This window comes from Procambarus clarkii, chromosome 52, assembly GCF_040958095.1.
Source record: "Procambarus clarkii isolate CNS0578487 chromosome 52, FALCON_Pclarkii_2.0, whole genome shotgun sequence".
NCBI classification, from domain to species: domain Eukaryota; kingdom Metazoa; phylum Arthropoda; class Malacostraca; order Decapoda; family Cambaridae; genus Procambarus; species Procambarus clarkii.
In genome coordinates, this window is record NC_091201.1 from 6,244,476 (window position 1) to 6,267,487 (window position 23,012).

Consider the following 23,012-nt stretch of genomic DNA (forward strand, 5'->3'; position numbering starts at 1 on the left):
TAGCAAATTTTCAAACATCAATGATAGGTTAGGGGAGGCAGCAATTTTCAAACCCAAAGATAGGTTAGGGGAGGTTACAATGTTCCATCACCAATTTCTTCAGTTACTAATTGAGAGGATACGTCTTGTTCACCAGTGCATCGCGTTTTCCCCACATATTGAATATGGGATGGAATCCACGTCTCACAGGACGTGCAGCAGGTGCAGGTGCAGGTACATCCTCCTCCTCATTCTCTTCATTAATTTCTGCTCGAGGTATATCGGGGTGTCCATACGCCAAAGACTGTGTAGGACTCAGTACATAACGTTTATCGTCAAAGGCGGACAATCCACGTTTTGTAGTGAGACAGGTACACATACGGCCTTTAACATTCCTAATAGATCTGGATTGGAACCTCTGCCCAATATTTAACTCTAAAGCACTTTGGAAAGCAGCATGAGTGAGTTTAGACTGATGATAAGTGGGAATTCCTTTACAACGACAGATCTGAACCTGATCTTGAGTGAGAATTGAGTACATTTTAGGCTTCAATGCAATGAGTTCCTTGATAATTTTGGCTCCAACTTCCGATTTTAACAAACCTAGTTGACCTTTGCGAGAGTCATTGAAATAGGGATTTTCAGGAGGGAAATTACTGAAATCCATATGCTGAGATAAAGGCAGTTTATTTAATTCCTCAAAAGCATTTGGACAGCTTAATTCAATCAAATACGAATCTGTATCCGTATACAGCAATCTAGCTTTGTCTCCATAATGAGCTTTGACGGTATTGTACCAAAAATCATATAGGATCCTCTTAGCTATTTGCAAGATCTGGAACCCCAAATAAGTTGGTGTAAGTGATTGTTTCTTAACTGTGCAAATGACTCTGTCTTCACTTAACAAAATGCTCCGTTTGAAGAACGGATTGCGTGCATGCTTTTGGAATTTGTCTCGTGATGTAACTAAATAATGCTGATCGCCATATTTACTCACATTTGTCAAACTCTTGCCGTAAATTGCATTATATACCAGCTTGAAAGCTTTACCCTTAATGGCGCAAGGTGTATTTGCACGTTCACGAGCATTTGTTTCGACAAATTCCTTAAGGTACTTGCTCTGTTGGAATTCATAAACTGCATTTACCTTAGCTACTTCCAATCCCAATTTCATCAGCATCTGAAGCAAATCTAAACTGACCAAGTAATCTTTTTGAGGGAGATGTGAGGCAATTAATTTATTGTTTTTCTTGGGGAGTTTACGATCTTCGGTATTTAAAATATGTTTGCTATAATCGGACAGAAGATCAGTTGAAATATTAGCATGTGACAGGGTTAAGGGTAAGTCATCGGTGTATCGAGCCACCTCAGGTGCGACATGCTTGGTGTCACACATGACCCAATACCCCTTATCCCCATCACATGTAATATTTTCCAATCCTTGTTGGAGCCAATCATTGCATTCGGCAGCAGATAATTTACGGATCCCGCCTTGAGGAAGCAGTTCTGTCATACAGGTGGCGTATAAGCCATTAAAATCTAAATACAGAATATATTTATCAGTGCTAGAAGGATCAGCACCCGTATGCTCATTTTGTACACTTGTGTGTTGTCGCGCAACAGAGGTAAATCCGCCTCTTAGATTTCTACGCAATACATCGTACAAATGGGGATCAGAAATAGTCCAAGACAACTTGACTCTTAAACAAGAAAGCGTCCCATGCAAAACTAGATAACGAGACATAGTGTGTAATGTCTAACTTGTACAGCTCAAGCATGGTCTTGCGCCATACAGTAAACACATCACACAATAGTCCAGTATCTACTTTCAAATAGACCTTTAAGTAATCCCCAATGGTCTTGCATTCCGCTAATCTAAAGACTTCTTTAGCCTGTGTATAATCGGTCTCGCTTATGGCCTCGTGCTTTAAACTATTGAAAAAGGCTTCGGGAGGAGGAAGAGCCGGTTCATTTAATTTCTCCAAAGATGAAATGTAGTCATAACAGAAGACCTGTTTGCCTGTCTTCAATAAATGGTGGGCAGCTACAGGGACGTCATCTAGCATAACTGAGGTGTAAGTGGTGGGTTTACCTTCCTTGATATGTTCTTTAGCTAGTTTTTCCAGCCCGCCATTTAGTAAAGCCAGACTATCCATAAACCGAAGTTTACCGATATCTACTTTCATGAACTTAAATCCATCTTTGGAGGCAATATCAATTTCGCGGTTAGGGAGGTTAGACAATTCATTTAAAATTACTCCGAGGTCATAAGCAGCATTGTGAGAGAATGTATATAAATATTTATATGAGTTTCTGCACAACATGTTGCACCTTTGGCAATAGGCTGCTAGATAATTATTAAATTCAATAGCATGATCATGATGACGGTGCTTGTCCATAGCTGATTTAAATGGACTATAACACATTTCACATGTGGTCTGACGTCTATAAGCTTGCCAATGTTCACGTGTCATAGATATTTTGTATTTAGGCATGGCAGATTTGATTCTCTTCCATGACTTCTCTAAAGTATCTATGAAATGATTCACAGGGTCATCCCCCATATAAGTTAATTTCTCTACCACCTCCAATTCCCTGTTGATGATGATAAAAGCATATGCCACGGCTTTGTGACGCTTCTCGATCATACCTTGGGGATTGGAGGGGTCCAACAAGCACTCGAAATCATAATATGCCGTGTGAGACGGCCCATAGGCACGACCGTAATTTTTGAACTTGATTTTATGACCTTCAGGGTAAAATTTCAATGTTTGTTTAACTTCACATGACTCTTCGTGATCCCGCATAGCATCAGGTGACAAATGAATTAAACACGAATGACGAAAAATATGATTCTTAGGAATATTATATGTATTGTCGCGCATGTTGCGAACATATTGATTGAAATCTTTAATGAGCACAAGATGCTGATCCTCCAGCATGAGCAAAGGTACTTTACGGGCAGAATGTTCCCTGCCTTTTCTAGCTAAGCTAATGTAGTATCTATTTTCTTCACGAGTGAGCACATAGATAAAAATACTTAATTTATTTATACTTTCTATTTTATTAATGTTATCATACGTTATGGGAATTTCAATATCCTCACTCCAACGGACGAATCTAAGACACCACCTGGCTGATTTGGAACGCCTGCCAATGTTGCGTAAGTCCATCCCCCGAGCAAGACATATATGCGGCTAAACATTGGATCAAACATATATTTTGCTCGCCTTTAGGATTGAAAACATAATGTCGACCACGTAATTTATCTGGATAAGGCACGTATTCTCCTAGACGGATGGGATGCTGAACAGCTATAGAATTGATATAAAAACCAGAAATGCTCTGTATACCTAGACTCGAACCTTCTGTCTCGGCAAAGAACTCTTCTAACTTATTATCCAATTCAGCAATCCATTGATCTACGACAACACTAGCCTCATGCCTAGATACAGTGCGCTGCTCGGCCCTTATAGGTAACTCTCCCTCAAAATCAGGTTCATTTTCTTGATTAAGCCGTTGTAAATTAAATGTAAAATCAGGGTATATCAAGAGGGCAGGAGGGAAATTGGGATGAACGGCGTCAAACAAGGATTCTATTTGCTGAATAAAATAATCACGATATATAGTCAAATAATGGGCAGGATCTCCTTGGGCATGATCTGGGATGCTATATGAATGGCGTATGTACCCCCCATTGAAATTATTGATAACTTCAAGCACTTCGGGTTGAGGAGGAAGCAAATCATCTACCTGCTGCTGTTCCTGAGGTGGTGGTGGAGAATTAGCGATAGGCTGGCTGGCTTCCACATCTGAATCAGCTTCCCAAACCAAATGCAGGGAGTCCTCATCCTCTAGATGGCTACCTAGAGTAAAAGAATTGAGATTTTTAATAAAAAATATAAATTTAATATAGGAATGTTTACAAATAAATAATGCAAGGTTATGGAAATAATCACTGAGGATGATACTTACGATCTAGACTGGGCCTGCTATTGTTACTATCTTCTAATGGCGGTGTACGAGCTTTACTAGTGCTAGGTTCTCCAGCCTCATTCCCTCCCCCACGAGGATATTCCTCATCCAACTGTTCAACAGATGATCCTGAAAAAAAAAAAAAAATTATTTTTTTGTAGATGTTAGTTAGAATTCATAACATATATATTTTTAAATGACTGATTAATGATGGGAATAGTGCAATATTATCTCAGATAAATAAAATTAATAATGAATACTGATGATGGATATTAACTCACTTTCGCTCTGAGGTGATGAAGCTTCTGAAGTTTCAGAATCGTATCTGGTGTCAGACTCTGTATCGTCATCAACATCCAGGTTCATGCAAAATGGACAGGTTTCGGGGTCGCGACCTGTGGATCACAGTAATATTACTTATGCAAATAAAAACAATATTACTGAAGCTAGTAGGCAATATTTTTTTTTATAAAATATCACATGCTGCTGGTGTAATTCTATATAAAATTATTTGATCATAAACGAAGCAAGTGTTGCTGATATAAATATTACTCACGACTGGTGCAGAAGATTTTGGAGCACGAGGTGCAGACTGCATCATAATGTCCACGAGGGATATTAACGCACTGGGGACAGCATAACACACACTCACGACGCGAGTTGGCTGTATATGAAATACGACATTCTATGCACCTTACTTCGCACAAGTGCAATTTCCCCTGCTTTGGCTTATTGCAGAAAGGACAAGTTTCCATGGTTGCGTATTGTTGTTGAATAATACAGAGGTCTGGTGAAATGTCCAGGAGCGATGTTGGCTGCTTGTGCTGGCTGGGAGAGCTAGAGATGTACTGTCCTATTTGACTGGGGAATGGCGGCCAGGTCAGCTTACCAGCTGTGCTGCCAGTCGTACGATGCTTCTAAAAATTGCGGTACGACATTTGGGCATCTATTCTAGTTTTGAACTTATTACTGCATAATGAATGATTACAGTCGCAGATGACTAAAATGTATATTCTTAAACCTCTGATTAGGTTAGGTGGGGATGGTTAGTCTAGTCATTTTTGATTAATAACATCAAATACACATGCCAGTAGGACGCCAAAGGTAGCATTGGTTGTCTGGTGACGTCATACATAGTTGACCAGTAAGGTACTGTAATACCTTCACACCTATATGCTAATGACCATCAATACCTTATCCCTATACCTGAGGTCGCTTTTCACGATGTCACTAAACAACAACAATAACTGTTCTGTAGAATGTATTTGTTTGTTATATATAATAAGTTAGGATAGGTTGAGTTCGGATGGTTTGATCGGGTTTATGAATAACAGAAAATATAAGCAATGAGCGAAAATACGAGCTATTGTAGCTGAATATCAACTCTGATGAAGCACAGAGTATAGGTGAGGTATTAAGCTAGATTAAGAGTTCACACTTATGTGTGAACCTCCTGGGATCCGCATTTAGCCAGTTGACGCCTCGCGCCACATTAGGGATGATGACGTCACAAAAGGTGGTAACTGCAGAAGGCTTTATTTCAAAATATGAGAGGCTTGCTTTTACTGAATGAGTTTTTTTTATTTGTTAAATGCTACAGTATGGTGTGGGAGGTATGTTTTGAGCGAATGTGAGACGCGCATAAGGAAAGGGTCACTACCGAACTCGCATTGAAATCACAAATGCCCAGGCCTCTATTTTTTAATATAAACGACTGATAGCAGTTTTATTTTTTGCCCTATGTATAATAAACAATCCTTTAAGAAAGATTGTCAAAGCTCAAATTACTTTCTCTAGAACGACGACGACGAAGAAGAAATAGGGGTGACATGATAGAGGTGTGACTGAATGGTCATAGTAAAGGGGAATATTATTAACCTATTATACGTATCAACATGAAACAGAATAGGAAATGAACTGGATAAGTTTTATATTTAGGAAAAAGACCTGGGTAAATACCGGTTCTGTAAACAGGGTTTGAACTCATTTCTTATGTTATTATTATGTAATCTTAGCTATAAAATGATCTTAGACAATGGGAAACCGTATGGTAATACCTAATTGTGAAAAAACGAGCTTATAATGGTTAACGCCATTGCACATTAGACTTGACAGAAGGCAGCATTTGAATCCCCCTTTGCTATAAATATTGAAAATGGGAATAATTACACTATAACAGAAAACGGACTTATACAGGGAAGATGAAGACGGGGGTGACGTCATTGACCATTAGCAATGTCTGTGCATGGCCCGCTGGGGTAACGAAAAACAGGTACGCCAAGTCGTGTCCCATCAAAACTGCAACGGAAAACAGGTACGCCAAATCGTGTCCCTCGAAAAAAGCAAAACGTACACGATTTGGCGTACTTTCTACTACTGTCGTCGTGGCCAGGTGGTCATTGTGGGTAGGTGGTCGCCATGGCCAGGTTGTCGTCATGGCCAGGTGGTCGTCATGGTCAGGTGGTCGTCGTGGCCAGGTGGTCGTCGTGGCCATCTGGTCGTCGTGGCCATCTGGTCGTCGTGGCCAGGTGGTCGTCGTGGCGCCTGGTGGTCGTCGTGGCCAGGTGGTCGTCGTGGCCATCTGGTCGTCGTGGCCAGGTGGTCGTCGTGGCGCCAGGTGGTCATTGTGGGTAGGTGGTCGTCGTGGCCAGGTGGTCGTCGTGGCCAGGTGGTCGTCGTGGCCAGGTGGTCGTCGTGGCCATCTGGTCGTCGTGGGCAGGTGGTCGTCGTGGCGCCAGGTGGTCGTCGTGGCCAGGTGGTCGTCGTGGCCATCTGGTCGTCGTGGCCAGGTGGTCGTCGTGGCGCCAGGTGGTCATTGTGGGTATGTGGTCGTCGTGGCCAGGTGGTCGTCATGGCCAGGTGGTCGTCGTGGCCAGGTGGTTGTCGTGGCCAGGTGGTCGTCGTGGCCAGGTGGTCGTCGTGGCCATCTGGTCGTCGTGGCCAGGTGGTCGTCGTGGTCAGGTGGTCGTCGTGGCCAGGTGGTCGTCGTGGTCAGGTGGTCTTCATGGCCAGGTGGTCGTCATGGCCATCTGGTCGTCGTGGCCAGGTGGTCGTCGTGGCCATCTGGTCGTCGTGACCATCTGGTCGTCGTGGCCAGGTGGTCGTCGTGGCCAGGTGGTCGTCGTGGCCAGGTGGTCGTCGTGGCCATCTGGTCGTCGTGGCCATCTGGTCGTCGTGGCCAGGTGGTCGTCGTGGCCAGGTGGTCGTCGTGGCCAGGTGGTCGTCGTGGCCAGGTGGTCGTCGTGGCCAGGTGGTCGTCGTGGCCAGGTGGTCGTCGTGGCCAGGTGGTCGTCGTGGCCAGGTGGTCGTCATGGCCATCTGGTCGTCGTGGCCAGCTGGTCGTCGTGGCCAGGTGGTCGTCGTGGCCAGCTGGTCGTCGTTGCCAGGTGGTCGTCGTGGGCAGTTGGTCGTCGTTGCCAGGTGGTCGTCATGGCCAGGTGGTCGTCATGGCCATCTGGTCGTCGTGGCCAGCTGGTCGTCGTGGCCAGGTGGTCGTTGTGGCCAGGTGGTCGTCGTGGCCAGGTGGTCGTCGTGGTCAGGTGGTCGTCGTGGCCAGGTGGTCGTCGTGGCCAGGTGGTCGCCGTGGCCAGGTGGTCGTCTAGGCCAGCTGGTCGTCGTGATCACAGTACCAGTCAGGTCACAGTACCAGTCACATCACAGTACCAGTCACATTACAGTACCAGTCACATCACAGTACCAGTCACATCACAGTACCAGTCAGGTCACAGTACCAGTCACATCACAGTACCAGTCACATCACAGTACCAGTCAGGTCACAGTACCAGTCACATCACAGTACCAGTCAGGTCGCAGTACCAGTCAGGTCGCAGTACCAGTCACATCACAGTACCAGTCAGGTCACAGTACCAGTCAGGTCACAGTACCAGTCAGGTCACTGTTCCAGTCAGGTCACAGTACGAGTCACAACACAGTACCAGTCAGATCAGGTCAAAATTATGAGAGACATTTAGGTAATAATAATTTGATGAATCTTTGTTTCACATTGTTTTAAACTTTTGTTTTGTTTACCACAAAGAAAAATTTTCACACAGAGAAACATTCCCAAACAGAGAGTACCTCGCTATGAAAATTTCCTTCAAAACTAAAAATTTAACTTTTAGTAGGCAATATTTGATTTTTTACAAAAGTCAACATTTCCCCAGTTCAATGGCTGCGTAACCTGAAATATTTCACATTGAGGAATCAGTCAATTGAGAGAGAGTGACCTACATATGTGGAAATTTTACCCATAGTCAGTCACGCGATATATTGTAATATATATAATTTTATAGATTATTCATTCTTTTTTGAGTTGTTGCTGACGGAGGAAAGGTTCGACAACCTCTCCCCTTTACCATATCTTTCGTATACTCTTAATATTGAGGTTTCAGACGTTTCGTATACTTGTTATATATTTTTTTAACTTTTTACCTCGACGTTTTCTAAGTAGAGATTTATTTACTGGGAAAAAGCAGGTGAAGGAGACAGTGAAGGTCCAGCGGACCAAAAAGCTTTAACAAGAAATAAGCAACGTACGCCAGACCAGTTCTGGACTATGCAGCGCCAATTTGGAACTCACATTTTGGGAAGTATATAAAGAAGCTTGAGACGTTTGTCACAGGAGACGTGCAGAGTTGATCTATATAAATCGACAGAAGAGAGCACCTCAGCATCACACGAGCTCCCAGCATCCCACGGCTTTATAAAGTCCCGTCAACACGCATAACTTGGCTTTATAAAGTCCCATCAACACGCATAACTTGGCTTTATAAAGTCCCATCAACACGCATAACTTGGCTTTATAAAGTCCCATCAACACGCATAACTTGGCTTTATAAAGTCCCATCAACACGCATAACTTGGGTTTATAAAGTCCCATTATCACGCATAACTTGGCTTTATAAAGTCCCATCAACACGCATAACTTGGCTTTATAAAGTCCCATCAACACGCATAACTTGGGTTTATAAAGTCCCATTATCACGCATAACTTGGCTTTATAAAGTCCCATCAACACGCATAACTTGGCTTTATAAAGTCCCATCAACACGCATAACTTGGCTTTATAAAGTCCCATCAACACGCATAACTTGGGTTTATAAAGTCCCATTATCACGCATAACTTGGCTTTATAAAGTCCCATCAACACGCATAACTTGGCTTTATAAAGTCCCATCAACACGCATAACTTGGCTTTATAAAGTCCCATCAACACGCATAACTTGGCTTTATAAAGTCCCATCAACACGTAAACAAACTTAATCGTCCTACCGGAGATGAATGATTAAGTTTAAGGCAGCTTAGGTCTCGTGGTCTTCATTTATTATTATTTTAAGCTGTGTGTGACCTCTGATCTTTGGCGATCTTGTGCGTGAGAGGGGATGTTGGGTGTAGGTGTACTGAGAGGGGCAGTGGGTGTAGGTGTACTGAGAGGGGATGTGGGTGTAGGTATACTGAGAGGGGAAGTGGGTGTAGGTGTACTGAGATAGGATGTGGGTGTAGGTGTAGTGAGAGGGGATGTGGGTGTAGGTATACTGAGAGGGGAAGTGGGTGTAGGTGTACTGAGATAGGGTGTGGGTGTAGGTGTAGTGAGAGGGGATGTGGGTGTAGGTGTAGTGAGAGGGGATGTGGGTGTAGGTGTACTGAGAGGGGATTACGTGGGTGTAGGTGTAGTGAGAGAGGATGTGGGTGTAGGTGTAGTGAGAGGGGATGTGGGTGTAGGTGTAGTGAGAGGGGATGTGGGTGTAGGTGTAGTGAGAGGAGATGTGGGTGTAGGTGTACTGAGAAGGGCAGTGGGTGTAGGTGTACTGAGAGGGGATGTGGGTGTAGGTGTACTGAGAGGGGATGTGTGAGTAGGTGTACTGAGAGGGGCAGTGGGTGTAGGTATACTGAGAGGGGAAGTGGGTGTAGGTGTACTGAGAGGGGCAGTGGGTGTAGGTGTACTGAGAGGGGAAGTGGGTGTATGTATATTGAGAGGAAAACGACTGTAATTATACTGAGTATACTTTTATAAGTATCTACAAAGTTATTTATATCCGGGGAATTATTAAGGATTTATGTCGCCGCAAGTTTACCTGGAAGCTTCAGGTCTTAGACTTTATACCTCATACTGTTATAAGTTTCCATCTTAATTTCATTACATGTTCCCATAATGCACAGTGGAAGTCTATCTAAATTACAATTTAGGTTTTTCAATATTTTTTAAGAATTCAAAGTGGGTTTTTTATAAATATTTTGTAATTATTTTAGAAAAATAATCACAATTTGATTCTATAAATAACAGAAGACGTTTAGTCTTTGCTAATATATATAAGAGAGAATGTGTGTGTGTCTTAGGTCGGAGGTCAGATGGCTGAGTCTACCCTCATTCAACTTTGCAGGCGGAATGGGTTGGGGTAGGGGACGAACATTGGTTGGTCGGGGTGAACAGAATTTAAAAGGGAATAAACAGCCTGCCAGGGTCCCATTGACTAGGATTTTTACCCCTGCACAGTTACGAGCCCAGCCGTTCAAATCTACTTAGCTGTGTGTGAAGGCTTTAGGCCTGCCAGTATTGTAAGTACTATTTATTCCGATTGATTGATGATTGATGAAGATTAAGCCACTCAAGAGGTAGCAAGAGCATGAATAGGCTGTACGTAATTGCTGTTGTTGTTGTTAAAGATTCGCTGCTTGGAACAAAAAGTTCCAAGTAGCACGGGCTACAGTGAGCCCGTGGTTAAATGTTGCACTCTTATTACTCACTTCACTGATTAAACGGAGCGGATGGAGGTTGAGTGTAAGAAAGACTTGTTGGGTAATTGTTTGCAATCACGTGGTTCAACTGCCGGTGCGAATGTGTAAGATTAAGCACAACATTCATTTAATTAATAGTTTGACTGTCCACGTAACAGGTCATTGACTGTGATAACTGTGCACATTGTTGCTGTTCCTGAGTATCCGGGGGAGAGGGGGGGCTCGCATCTAGTCCCATTGCGACTGGCGGTGATACGTTAACCGGGTCTTGTGATTGGCTGTCCGCGAGAAAGTGTTACGACAGGATCGTCGACGTGATTATCACGTGATCAGTCAGTGAGGCGCTCAAATGTCTCTGTGACGGGATATTTGCTTTCATAAGCACACCAATCTTAATGTTACAAATACTTCCTCTGTAACTCGTGTCCAAGCTCTGTAAATTAACGAATTTATAAGTTTGCATCTGTGTTTACGTAAACGCTTTGATTACGACCACACGTAAATGACTGAGGCGCCCTCACCACCAGATATTTGTTCTGAAGTTCTTATTACAGATCCCCTGACCAACGTGGTTTGGGGGAAGGCGTAGCCTGTCGAGGAAGTCATTCCCCTCAGCTGGACTCTCTCTCGACATTCCCCTCAGCTGGACTCTCTCTCTCGACATTCCCCTCAGCTGGACTCTCTCTCGACATTCCTCTTAGCTGGACTCGATATTCGAAATAGTCCACCCTCATCCACCCGTTTTGCTCGTGTCTTGCTAAGTCCGTTTGTCCAACCCGTCCTTCTAAAAGACCGTCGCATTTTGACGTACACTCTACATAAGGCCAAAAATCGTCGTACTACAAAATGGAAGCTGCTCCCGAACTTGACACACTGTCCCGTTTTCTGTTTTCGATCCTCTGGTAGGTTAGGATAAGGTCACTTTCGACAGTTTCTTGACGTTGGGGAACCTTTGGAGGACGGGCTGGTATGCCATAGCAAAGTGGACACGTTACACCCAATTAAAATCGAAACGAAGTAAAAATTCACAGTGACAGAAGAAGATACAGACAAAGACAGGCAGACAGAGACAGGCAGACAGAGGGAGAGAAGGAAGAAGGATATTCGAAGATGTAAGGAGAAAACAGGAAGACGGGAGAGAGAGAGAGAGAGAGAGAGAGAGAGAGAGAGAGAGAGAGAGAGAGAGAGAGAGAGAGAGAGAGAGAGAGAGAGATATAAGTGAAGATGAGAGCTGGAGAGGAGACGACAGAGGTGATAGGAAAAAGATGGAGAGACGGGAGATAAATGAGAAGAGAAGGAGTGAGTGGGAATATAGAAAGAGATAAGAGAGAGGGGAGAGTGAGGGAAGTAGGGACCTGGGGAGTGGGAGGAGAGTCCAGGGTACACACCCGTCTAACCCACTATAATAATACTAATATATAAACTAAACACCACAGAAGAGTGAGAAACAGCACAATGAAAGAGGCTTAAATATCCAGATATTTAGTGGTACTCGAGGACGTATTTATAGTTTCAGTTGGGTATCAGTTAGACACCTCCTGAGATCTTTTCTTATTGTGAACAAAAATCCCAGTGTATAGGCAAGACAACAATGTCTCTCTCTAGGCGATTAACAGTGCACAAACAACAGGGCTTCATCAAGGAGCGTATAATCTCCTCACACAACTAGACCATCACCAGAGAAATCTTAACAAGCAACACAGAAATAATCGACAGGTATAACGACAGCAGGAGACTCGACATCAGCGAGGCACTACACATCAAAAAGTCCAGACCAGCAATCAACAACCAGTTAACACATAATTGCATTCTATACCCACTTCAAGACCCCGAGCCAACACAGAGACAGTAGAAGCAATAACATAAGCTGCTTATGTTATTGCCTATGAATATCCATTATGATCATTATATGATCATCATTATGATCATTATATGATCATTATGATCATTATATGATCATTATGATCATTATATGATCATCATTATGATCATTATATGATCATCATTATGATCATTATATGATCATCATTATGATCATTATGATCATTATGATCATGTGAATCACGTCCTGTACCAACACACCCCAAGCGCATATAAGCCTTTGCAACAGCATGGTAAATATGTCTTAGAAAATGTAAGGAGTGCCTGACGAAACGCATCCCTAGTCGACAGACCATAATAAATTGTGAAAATGAACTTTGGAGAGTTAATTTTTCAACTTCCATCGACAGTGAAGAAAAACACTAATGGTATCTTAGAGCTCATCACTGAGGTGTTTTCAGTAACTTACCGGTCAACGCTTCGTTCTTCACGCTAGGTTAGCGCTCAACGCTTCGTTCTTCACGCTAGGTTAGCGCTCAACGCTTCGTTCTTCACGCTAGGTTAGCGGTCAACGCTTCGTTCTTCACGCTAGTTTAGCGGTCAACGCTTCGTTCTTCACGCTAGGTTAGCGCTCAACGCTTCGTTCTTCACGCTAGGTTAGCGCTCAACGCTTCGTTCTTCACGCTAGTTTAGCGGTCAACGCTTCGTTCTTCACGCTAGTTTAGCGGTCAACGCTTCGTTCTTCACGCTAGTTTAGCGCTCAACGCTTCGTTCTTCACGCTAGGTTAGCGCTCAACGCTTCGTTCTTCACGCTAGTTTAGCGCTCAACGCTTCGTTCTTCACGCTAGTTTAGCGCTCAACGCTTCGTTCTTCACGCTAGTTTAGCGCTCAACGCTTCGTTCTTCACGCTAGTTTAGCGCTCAACGCTTCGTTCTTCACGCTAGTTTAGCGGTCAACGCTTCGTTCTTCACGCTAGTTTAGCGGTCAACGCTTCGTTCTTCACGCTAGGTTAGCGGTCAACGCTTCGTTCTTCACGCTAGGTTAGCGCTCAACGCTTCGTTCTTCACGCTAGGTTAGCGGTCAACGCTTCGTTCTTCACGCTAGTTTAGCGCTCAACGCTTCGTTCTTCACGCTAGGTTAGCGCTCAACGCTTCGTTCTTCACGCTAGGTTAGCGCTCAACGCTTCGTTCTTCACGCTAGGTTAGCGCTCAACGCTTCGTTCTTCACGCTAGGTTAGCGGTCAACGGTTGAGCGTCATCCAACCGGTTTCTGGCGCCAGTTTCTCCCCTCCCTTCATCTTCTCTTTAACTGACCTTTGACCTTTGCTTTGAGCGTGGTTCAAGAGCTCTCGCTAACGAGTGACCTAACGAGCTGACACCAGCAGCTCACCAACCTCTCTGATGCATCGCATTTTGTACGGAGTTGACCAATCCGGTAAGAACCCGACTTATTAGTAACAGATGAAGCAGCGTAAATTTGACGTTTTCCATGCATCGGACTCTATAGTGGCTCGGGCCAGTGTTTTACTGCTCAGGTGGAACAGTTGTCTTTCTTACGGAGTGGTAAATAAAGAGAACGGGCTGGATAATGATTCTTCTCATTAACGATCCAACTGCCTCGTTCCGGTGAGGACTGAGTAGGATATGTTTACCGCTCAGTGGGAGGGTTTAACACTGTGTGGTGGTGAGGGGCTGGAGAGGTGTGTACCGTGATGTGAGGGTGTGTACCATGATGTGAGGGTGTGTACCATGATGTGAGGGTGTGTACCATGATGTGAGGGTGTGTACCAAGATGTGAGGGTGTGTACCGTGATGTGAGGGTGTGTACCATGATGTGATGGTGTGTACCGTGATGTGAGGGTGTGTACCATGATGTGAGGGTGTGTACCATGATGTGAGGGTGTGTACCATGATGTGAGGGTGTGTACCATGATGTGAGGGTGTGTACCGTGATGTGAGGGTGTGTACCGTGATGTGAGGGTGTGTACCATGATGTGATGGTGTGTACCGTGATGTGAGGGTGTGTACCATGATGTGAGGGTGTGTACCGTGATGTGAGGGTGTGTACCATGATGTGAGGGTGTGTACCGTGATGTGAGGGTGTGTACCATGATGTGATGGTGTGTACCGTGATATGAGGGTGTGTACCATGATGTGAGGGTGTGTACCATGATGTGAGGGTGTGTACCATGATGTGAGGGTGTGTACCGTGATGTGAGGGTGTGTACCATGATGTGAGGGTGTGTACCGTGATGTGAGGGTGTGTACCATGATGTGAGGGTGTGTACCATGATGTGAGGGTGTGTACCATGATGTGAGGGTGTGTACCATGATGTGAGGGTGTGTACCGTGATGTGAGGGTGTGTACCATGATGTGAGGGTGTGTACCGTGATGTGAGGGTGTGTACATGATGTGAGGGTGTGTACCATGATGTGAAGGTGTGTACCATGATGTGAGGGTGTGTACCATGATGTGAGGGTGTGTACCGTGATGTGAGGGTGTGTACCGTGATGTGAGGGTGTGTACCATGATGTGAGGGTGTGTACCATGATGTGAGGGTGTGTACCGTGATGTGAGGGTTTGTACCGTGATGTGAGGGTGTGTACCATGATGTGAGGGTGTGTACCATGATGTGAGGGTGTGTACCGTGATGTGAGGGTGTGTACCATGATGTGAGGGTGTGTACCATGATGTGAGGATGTGTACCGTGATGTGAGGGTGTGTACCGTGATGTGAGGGTGTGTACCATGATGTGAGGGTGTGTACCATGATGTGAAGGTGTGTACCATGATGTGAGGGTGTGTACCATGATGTGAGGGTGTGTACCATGATGTGAGGGTGTGTACCGTGATGTGAGGGTGTGTACCATGATGTGAGGGTGTGAGTATGTACTCTATGTTCTACCAGCGACGGGAGGGTTCAGTTCCCGTAGTCTGTGTTCGAGACTCATGCCTTTCACTTCGGGTTCTAGTCTAGTGGCAAAGCTCTGAACCTTCTCCAAATTAGTCTTATGCTTGACGAAATCAGTACTCCATGCTGGTGCTGCTTACTCATGGAATGGTCTGACATACGTGGTATTCAAGGTTCTTAGTGATTCCGTAAACAAGCTTCTAAAGACCGTTTTTATATTAGCCAACCTGGCATATGCTGCTGATGTTATCCTCTTGATATGAGCTTCAGGGGACAAGTCTGGCATGACATCAACCCCCAGGCCTTTTTCTCTGATTCATGAAGAATTTCATCTCTCAAATGATACCTTGTATCTCGCCTCCTGCTCCCTACACCTATCTTCATTGCATTATATTTGCTTGGGTGAATCTCTAACAACCATTTATTGGACCATTCCTTTAGTGTGTCCAGGTCTTCTAGAAGCCTCGTGCTGTCCTCCTCTGCCTTACTGCTTCTCATAATTTTGGCGTCGTCAGCAAACATTGAGAGGAATGAGTCTATACCCTCTGGGAGATCATTTACATATATCAGAAACAGGATAGGTCCGAGTACAGAGCCCTGTGGGGACCAAATATACACAATAGAGAATGGCAAGCAAAGTGCTTCTGTACACTCTTTCAATACCCATGGTGAGATTCCGTCCGGAACAACAACCTTTCTCACGTCCAGATCCAACCCTAACAAGGAGTTGTAGTAGGGGAAAGTAGGACGTAGACCGTGCGCGCCATCGCTGAGATGGATGAGATGGATAACTAATGGATGAGGAGTGATAATCGTGCGACCTGTCTGCGGTTTCCGGTTATTCCATGGCGTTTTAATGGGTGATTATGTGGTGTAGAAGGTCTCCTACATGGTGAGATGGGTGAGATAATGCGTGATGGATGAGTGTGATCAACTGTACGGTAGTGGTCCTGATGTGTGTCTTGTGGTTAACCTCAAGGGAAGGGCGATATGTGTATTGAAAGTGTGTGTTTATATAGCGTAGACTTGTTTACTGACTGCCTGAGCACTCCAGGTTGAATTAGATCTAGATATCCCCATCTCTGCTGTCAAAATTGTATTGATCCAAACACTCAGGTCTGATTGGAAAGAAATTACTGACTCCTAACGACCTGAAAGTACTAGAGTAAAAAGCTATGATTTGTTCAGATCTGAAACCTATATCTATGGGCAGCACAAAACGTCCACTAGACTGTGCGACACAGTGGTTGCCAGGATCAGGTTTCGTTTACCGTTACCTGTGGCAGGTGGCTGCAGGTGACGGATCTCCCAATCCTGAGCACTCCAGGTGCAAACTCTGTGAGCAGGAACTGCTGCATGATCTCCCGCACTACATCACTGAATGCCCAGTTATTAGACCTTTCAGACCAGTTGGCATGAGGTACCTGGAGCTTTGCAATTACTTTATTCACTCTCGTGTTCTTGAAGATATCCTCGTATTGCACCCAAGATTTGCCTTGCAGGCTACTGAACATATGGTCCTGTATGACTAACCATCCTGCGAGATGGGGACTTGTATTACCACTGGTACCTTACTCACTCTTGTGAAGAAGAGTAGCACCTCACCTCTGCCGGGCTCCTCTCACCTCTGCCGGGCTCCTCTCACCTCTGCCGGGCTCCTCTCACCTCTGCCGGGCTCCTCTCACCTCTGCCGGGCTCCTCTCACCTCTGCCGGGCTCCTCTCACCTCTGCCGGGCTCCTCTCACCTCTGCCGGGCTCCTCTCACCTCTGCTGGGCTCCTCTCACCTCTGCCGGGCTCCTCTCACCTCTGCCGGGCTCCTCTCACCTCTGCCGGGCTGCTCTCTGAGCAAGGTGTTGTCATCTGTATCATGCTCCACATACCCACTCAGCGGATGATCTTAGTAGTTTAAACAGTCGTGTTGTGTATGTGGTAATCTCCACAGCATCCATAGTAAGACCTACACACTCTCCAGAGGATGTCTGCCCGGCGTACCCCAGCAACGCCTCCAGCAGGACATGGTCTAGAGATCGCCCCATTACACACATTCTTACCACCGTTGGAGGGGAACTGAGGTGTTCTGGTGACACCCGCCCCCCCCCCCCTCCCCTGATACTCCAGCTGACCCCCCTCCTTCCATCACCTATGTAGCATCCATGATCTGTCAATTCCTAAAGTCAACTTCTCGCAATAGCTTCATCTGAGTGTGTGTGAATTTCTCCTCGAACACACAACAGACATAGGGAAAGTGCTCTCTGCAAAAGCTTTCAATTCCCCTCGTTCCTAATATATCCATTTCAAACTAACTAAACAGGGACACAAAGAGATGACCAATTATATTATGCACATCACATGTTTCTAATGTCTTTATGGGACATTGGGGCAGTGAATTCTCACCTGTGTCCCGTAGTGCGTGTGTCCCTACTGTTAAATAATCTGCCGTTGCCTACCCTATCGTTATTATTGAGAAACTTGTATGTGGTGATCGTGTCTCCCGAATTTTATTTGTGTTAATGAGATATAAATATCTGGAAGGGTTAACATCAACAGCCACAGGGTGTTATCAGTGTTTGTGTGTACTCACCTAATTGTGCTTGCGGGGGTTGAGCTCTGGCTCTTTGGTCCCACCTCTCAACCGTCAAAAAAAAAAAATAAAAAAAAAATATATATATATATATATATATATATATATATATGTATATATATATATATATATATATATATATATATATACATATATATATATATATATATATATATATATATATATATATATATATATATATATATATATATATATATATATATATAAAATGAAATGGAATTGAATGTGTAGTCGGCATGAGAGGCGTTGGGGGCAGATGTCTTTGCGGGTATTAGCCCTGTGATAGGTGGTTTGATGACTGAGCTAAGGCTCACAGTAACTGGTGGTGAAGAGCAATGATTGTCACACACACACACACACACACACACACACACACACACACACACACACACACACACACACACACACACACACACAGAACTTTTTCAGTGTCAGAATAGTTAACGGATGGAATGCATTAGGCAGTGATGTGGTGGAGGCTGACTCCATACACAGTTTCAAATGTAGATATGATAGAGCCCAATAGGCTCAGGAATCTGTATACCAGTTGATTGACGGTTGAGAGGCGGGGCCAAAGAGCTAAAGCTCAACCCCCGCAAGCACAAATAGGTGAGTACACACACACACACACACACACACACACACACACACACACACACACACACACACACACACACACACACACACACACACACACACACAGAACACACACACAGGGGTGTGTGTGTTCTGTGTGTTAAAGTTCTGTTGTCAACATTATTGAGCAGAACATTAAAGTTCTGTGTGTGTGTGTGTGTGTGTGTGTGTGTGTGTGTGTGTGTGTGTGTGTGTGTGTGTGTGTACTCACCTATTTGTACTCACCTATTTGTGCTTGCGGGGATTGAGCTTTAGCTCTTTGGCCCCGCCTCTCAACCGTCAATCAACTGGTATACAGATTCCTGAGCCTATTGGGCTCTATCATATCTACATTTGAAACTGTGTATGGAGTCAGCCTCCACCACATCACTGCCTAATGCATTCCATCCGTTAACTATTCTGACACTGAAAAAGTTCTGTGTGTGTGTGTGTGTGTGTGTGTGTGTGTGTGTGTGTGTGTGTGTGTGTGTGTGTGTGTGTGTGTGTGTGTGTGACAATCATTGCTCTTCACCACCAGTTACTGTGAGCCTTAGCTCAGTCATCAAACCACCTATCACAGGGCTAATACCCGCAAAGACATCTGCCCCCAACGCCTCCCATGCCGACTACACATTCAATTCCATTTCATTTTATATATATATATATATATATATATATATATATATATATATATATATATATATATATATAGAGAGAGAGAGAGAGAGAGAGAGAGAGAGAGAGAGAGAGAGAGAGAGAGAGAGAGAGAGAGAGAGAGAGAGAGAGAGAGAGAGAGAACATGATGTCTTTTTTCAACTAGAGAAAATAGCAACAATAGACAAATAGACAGAGAGACAGACAGACAGTTAGCCAGATCAAGCTCTTCATACATTTCTTCCATAATGTGTAAAAAATGTTTAGTTTTAAAAGCAAATCTTAGACTGTATAACTCAAAATAATATTAATTTCCCTCATTCCCATCATCAAACTGAACTAGACTAAACATGGAAAACAGAGTGATGTATGCAGTATTATGCACTTCTCATTCTTTGTTCAGATAACATTTCAAGTAAGGAACTCTTCAATAGGAGCTGGTCGGACGAGCGGACAGCACACTGGACTTGTGATCCTGTGGTCCCGGGTTCAATCCCGGGCGCAGGCGAGAAACGATGGGCAGAGTTTCTTCTACCCTATGCCCCTGTTACCTAGCAGTAAAATAGGTACCTGGGTGTTAGTCAGCTGTCACGGGCTGCTTCCTGGGGGTGGAGGCCTGGTCGAGGACCGGGCCGCGGGGACACTAAAGCCCCGAAATCATCTCAAGATAACCTCAAGATAAGATGTATTTAGAGAACATGTATTTTTTCATCTAGAGATATAGCAATAATAGACAGAGAGACAGACAGACAGTTACTATGATCAGGCTCTTCATTCATTTCTACCGTAATGTGTAAAGAGTTTTAGTTTAAACAAATCTCAGTCCGTATAACTCTTATTATCATCATCAAATAACAGGTTTTTTTCAACCACAGACGTGGCCAGACATTTACAATGCTAACCAGCATATATACATTTTCTCCTGTCCTCCATGGACAGGGTTAGAGATGTGTTAAACATATTCAAATAACAGTGTGTTTATTCCTTGCAACAGAACGTAGCCAAACAGGACAACATTATAATATTTGTACAAATAACGCTTTTAAAGTCAAGACTGTCTAAGGCTGTCTTCAATATAACAAACACCAAATCAATATTAATGTGTGCTTTATTCCTTGTAATGTAACGTAATGTAACCAAACAAGGAAACATCTTTCTTTTGTACAAATACCTTTTTTAAAGTAAAAGGCAGTATTACATATTATTATAACACACACCAAATCAATATTAATTAATGTGTGTTTATTCCTTGTAATGTAACGTAACCAAACAGGGGAACTTTGTATTCTTTGTACAAATATAATTTTTAAAGTAAAGACTGTCTTCAATAATGTGTGTGGACAACACTTTTTTTTGGCAGAGCCCACAATAGTTTTTCAGATCACAGCAGTTTTAGAAATACATTGTTTATTTTGTCAACTGCATGATTACACCACATACCTCATGATCTCTGCCTCCTGTCACTAGTCAGTCCTCGTTTAGATAACATGAATACCATCAAATCTCTATGCAATCACACTCTGGTATGACAAGTTCTCAGTTTTATCTTTATTTTTCTCCCAGGTGTTGATATTTTTATTAACAAAGTATGTTATCAGAGGTTTCATTTCGATGCAAGATTGTAAGAGATCTTTTGTAAGTTATTGCTGAGTATAACTACCTTTTTCCTTCTGACTCGTGTCACACATATATTAAGTCTCCTCAACAGGATCGTTATCAGCACAATACTAATAGGAATTAAGATTGACAAACATTGACAATGTATTGGTGATTATTTGCATATATATATATATATATATATATATATATATATATATATATATATATATATATATATATATATATATATATATATATATATATATATATATATATATATATATATATATTAAAAGAAATCACCGAAAGCTTGTCCAGCGAGTTCAACATCTGGTTTTTGGATGATGGCACTATAGCTGGCACCGTAGACCATCTCTTGACAGATATCAGGAAAATAAGGGAGCAAGAAGTAAGCCTTGGTCTTGTCCTGAACCCTTCCAAGTGTGAAGTAGTCTCTTCCAACCCAGACATCGTAGCTAGAATAAGGTCTGCCTTGCCTGGAGCCCATGTCATTAGGGCCGAGAACAGCACCCTCCTTGGAGCCCCCCTCGGGTCTAACGCCATTGAGGAGATCCTTGACAAGAAAATCGCAGACCTTGGGAGGATGGAAGACAGAATAGGTGACATCGATGCCCACGATGCTTTTTACCTCCTCACCAAATGCCTATCCCTTCCGAGACTAACCTACTTTCTGAGGTGCGCTCCATCTTACGACAGCCGAAAGCTTGAAGAGTATGACCTCTTACTGAATACCATGCTGGAAAAAGTTGTTAACCTCTCCCTCCAATCCGTCCTCTTAAAAAGAACGTCACTTTTGGCTCGTATGCGCACTATGGCTAAATTTGGACGTAATTTGAAATGAAATCGACTCACAAAAGTGACGTTCTGTTCCGTTTTCTATTTGCTCCCTCAACGAATGCCAGTGGAAACAAGCCACTCTTCCTGTTAGGCTCGGTGGCTTGGGTGTCCGCACTGCTACCCAAATTGCTGTCCCAGCCTTCCTGTCTTCCTCCTCAGCATCAGATGACCTGGTTAAGGAGATTCTACCTGACACCCTGAGTGATGTAGTGGGGATACAGGACCCCCACTACACGGAATGCGACACGAAATGGGGTGCCATGACAGACCCAGCACTCAGACCAGCCATGCCAAAAGCCAAGAAACAATCCAGTTTTGACAGCCCCATTGTAGACAAAGAAGCCACAGCTTTGCTGGAGGCAGCAACAACCCCCAGTGATCGTGCACGCCTCACAGCTGTGCAGGCTCCCCATGCAGGGAACTTCCTTTTGGCAGTCCCTATGTCTGCGACAGGCACACGTCTTGATCCGCAGGAGCTCCGTATTGCAGTCGCACTCCGCCTTGCTGCCCCTATCCACACTGTTCACAGGTGTATTTGCGGCGAGGCAGATGCTGACGAATATGGATTGCATGGCCTGCACTGTGGAAAATCTGGTGGTTGGCACACTAGACACGACGAAGTCAATGACATCATTAAAAGAAGCCTTGCCTCTGCTCAGTGTCCAGCGGAGAGAGAGCCCCGCAACCTACTGAACCGTGACTCTGTTAGCTTTGCCGGCCGACCAGACGGAATCACACTGCGTCCGTGGAAGGGTGGCAGACAGTTGGCATGGGACTATACTTGTGTATCCACCCTGGCAACCACATACATCAACCTCTCTGCCGGCACAGCAGGAGCCGCGGCGACACGCAGAGAAAGAGACAAGTCAGCCAAGTACAGGCAATTAGATCATCGGTACAACTTCGTTCCAGTAGGGTCTGAGACCCTGACCCATGGGGAGAGAGTGCAAGAAGGTTTCTTAAGGATCTTGGTTCCAAGCTCATGGACACCACAAGAGACCCTAGAGCGGCAAGTTTTCTCTTTCAGCGCCTCAGTGTCGCGATCCAGAGGGGGAATGCTCGCTGCATCCTCGTTTCCTGCACGACGTCGGAGGAGTTCGAGGAAATCTACAGCCTCTAGGAAGCGAACTTTTTTTTGTGCCCTCTTAATGTTAATTTTTTGTATAAAATCAGATATGTAACTGTATAACCTTGCATAATAAAGTGTACACCATAAAAAGGGGGGGGGGGTGGTAGGAGAAGCGAACACTCATACGTATTCAG

General features: G+C 44.2%; 1 protein-coding gene across 1 annotated transcript; it reads right to left on the minus strand.

Moving 5' to 3' along the window:
- Positions 1 to 106: 106 nt before the first annotated feature.
- LOC138352055 (uncharacterized) lies at positions 107 to 2,921 on the minus strand. Its single transcript, XM_069304233.1, has 2 exons — positions 1,741 to 2,921; positions 107 to 1,544 (listed from the first exon to the last, which is right to left on the minus strand). The coding sequence occupies exons 1-2, from the start codon at positions 2,919 to 2,921 to the stop codon at positions 107 to 109; spliced, it is 2,619 nt and encodes an 872-aa protein (XP_069160334.1).
- Between the last annotated feature and the right edge of the window lie 20,091 nt (positions 2,922 to 23,012).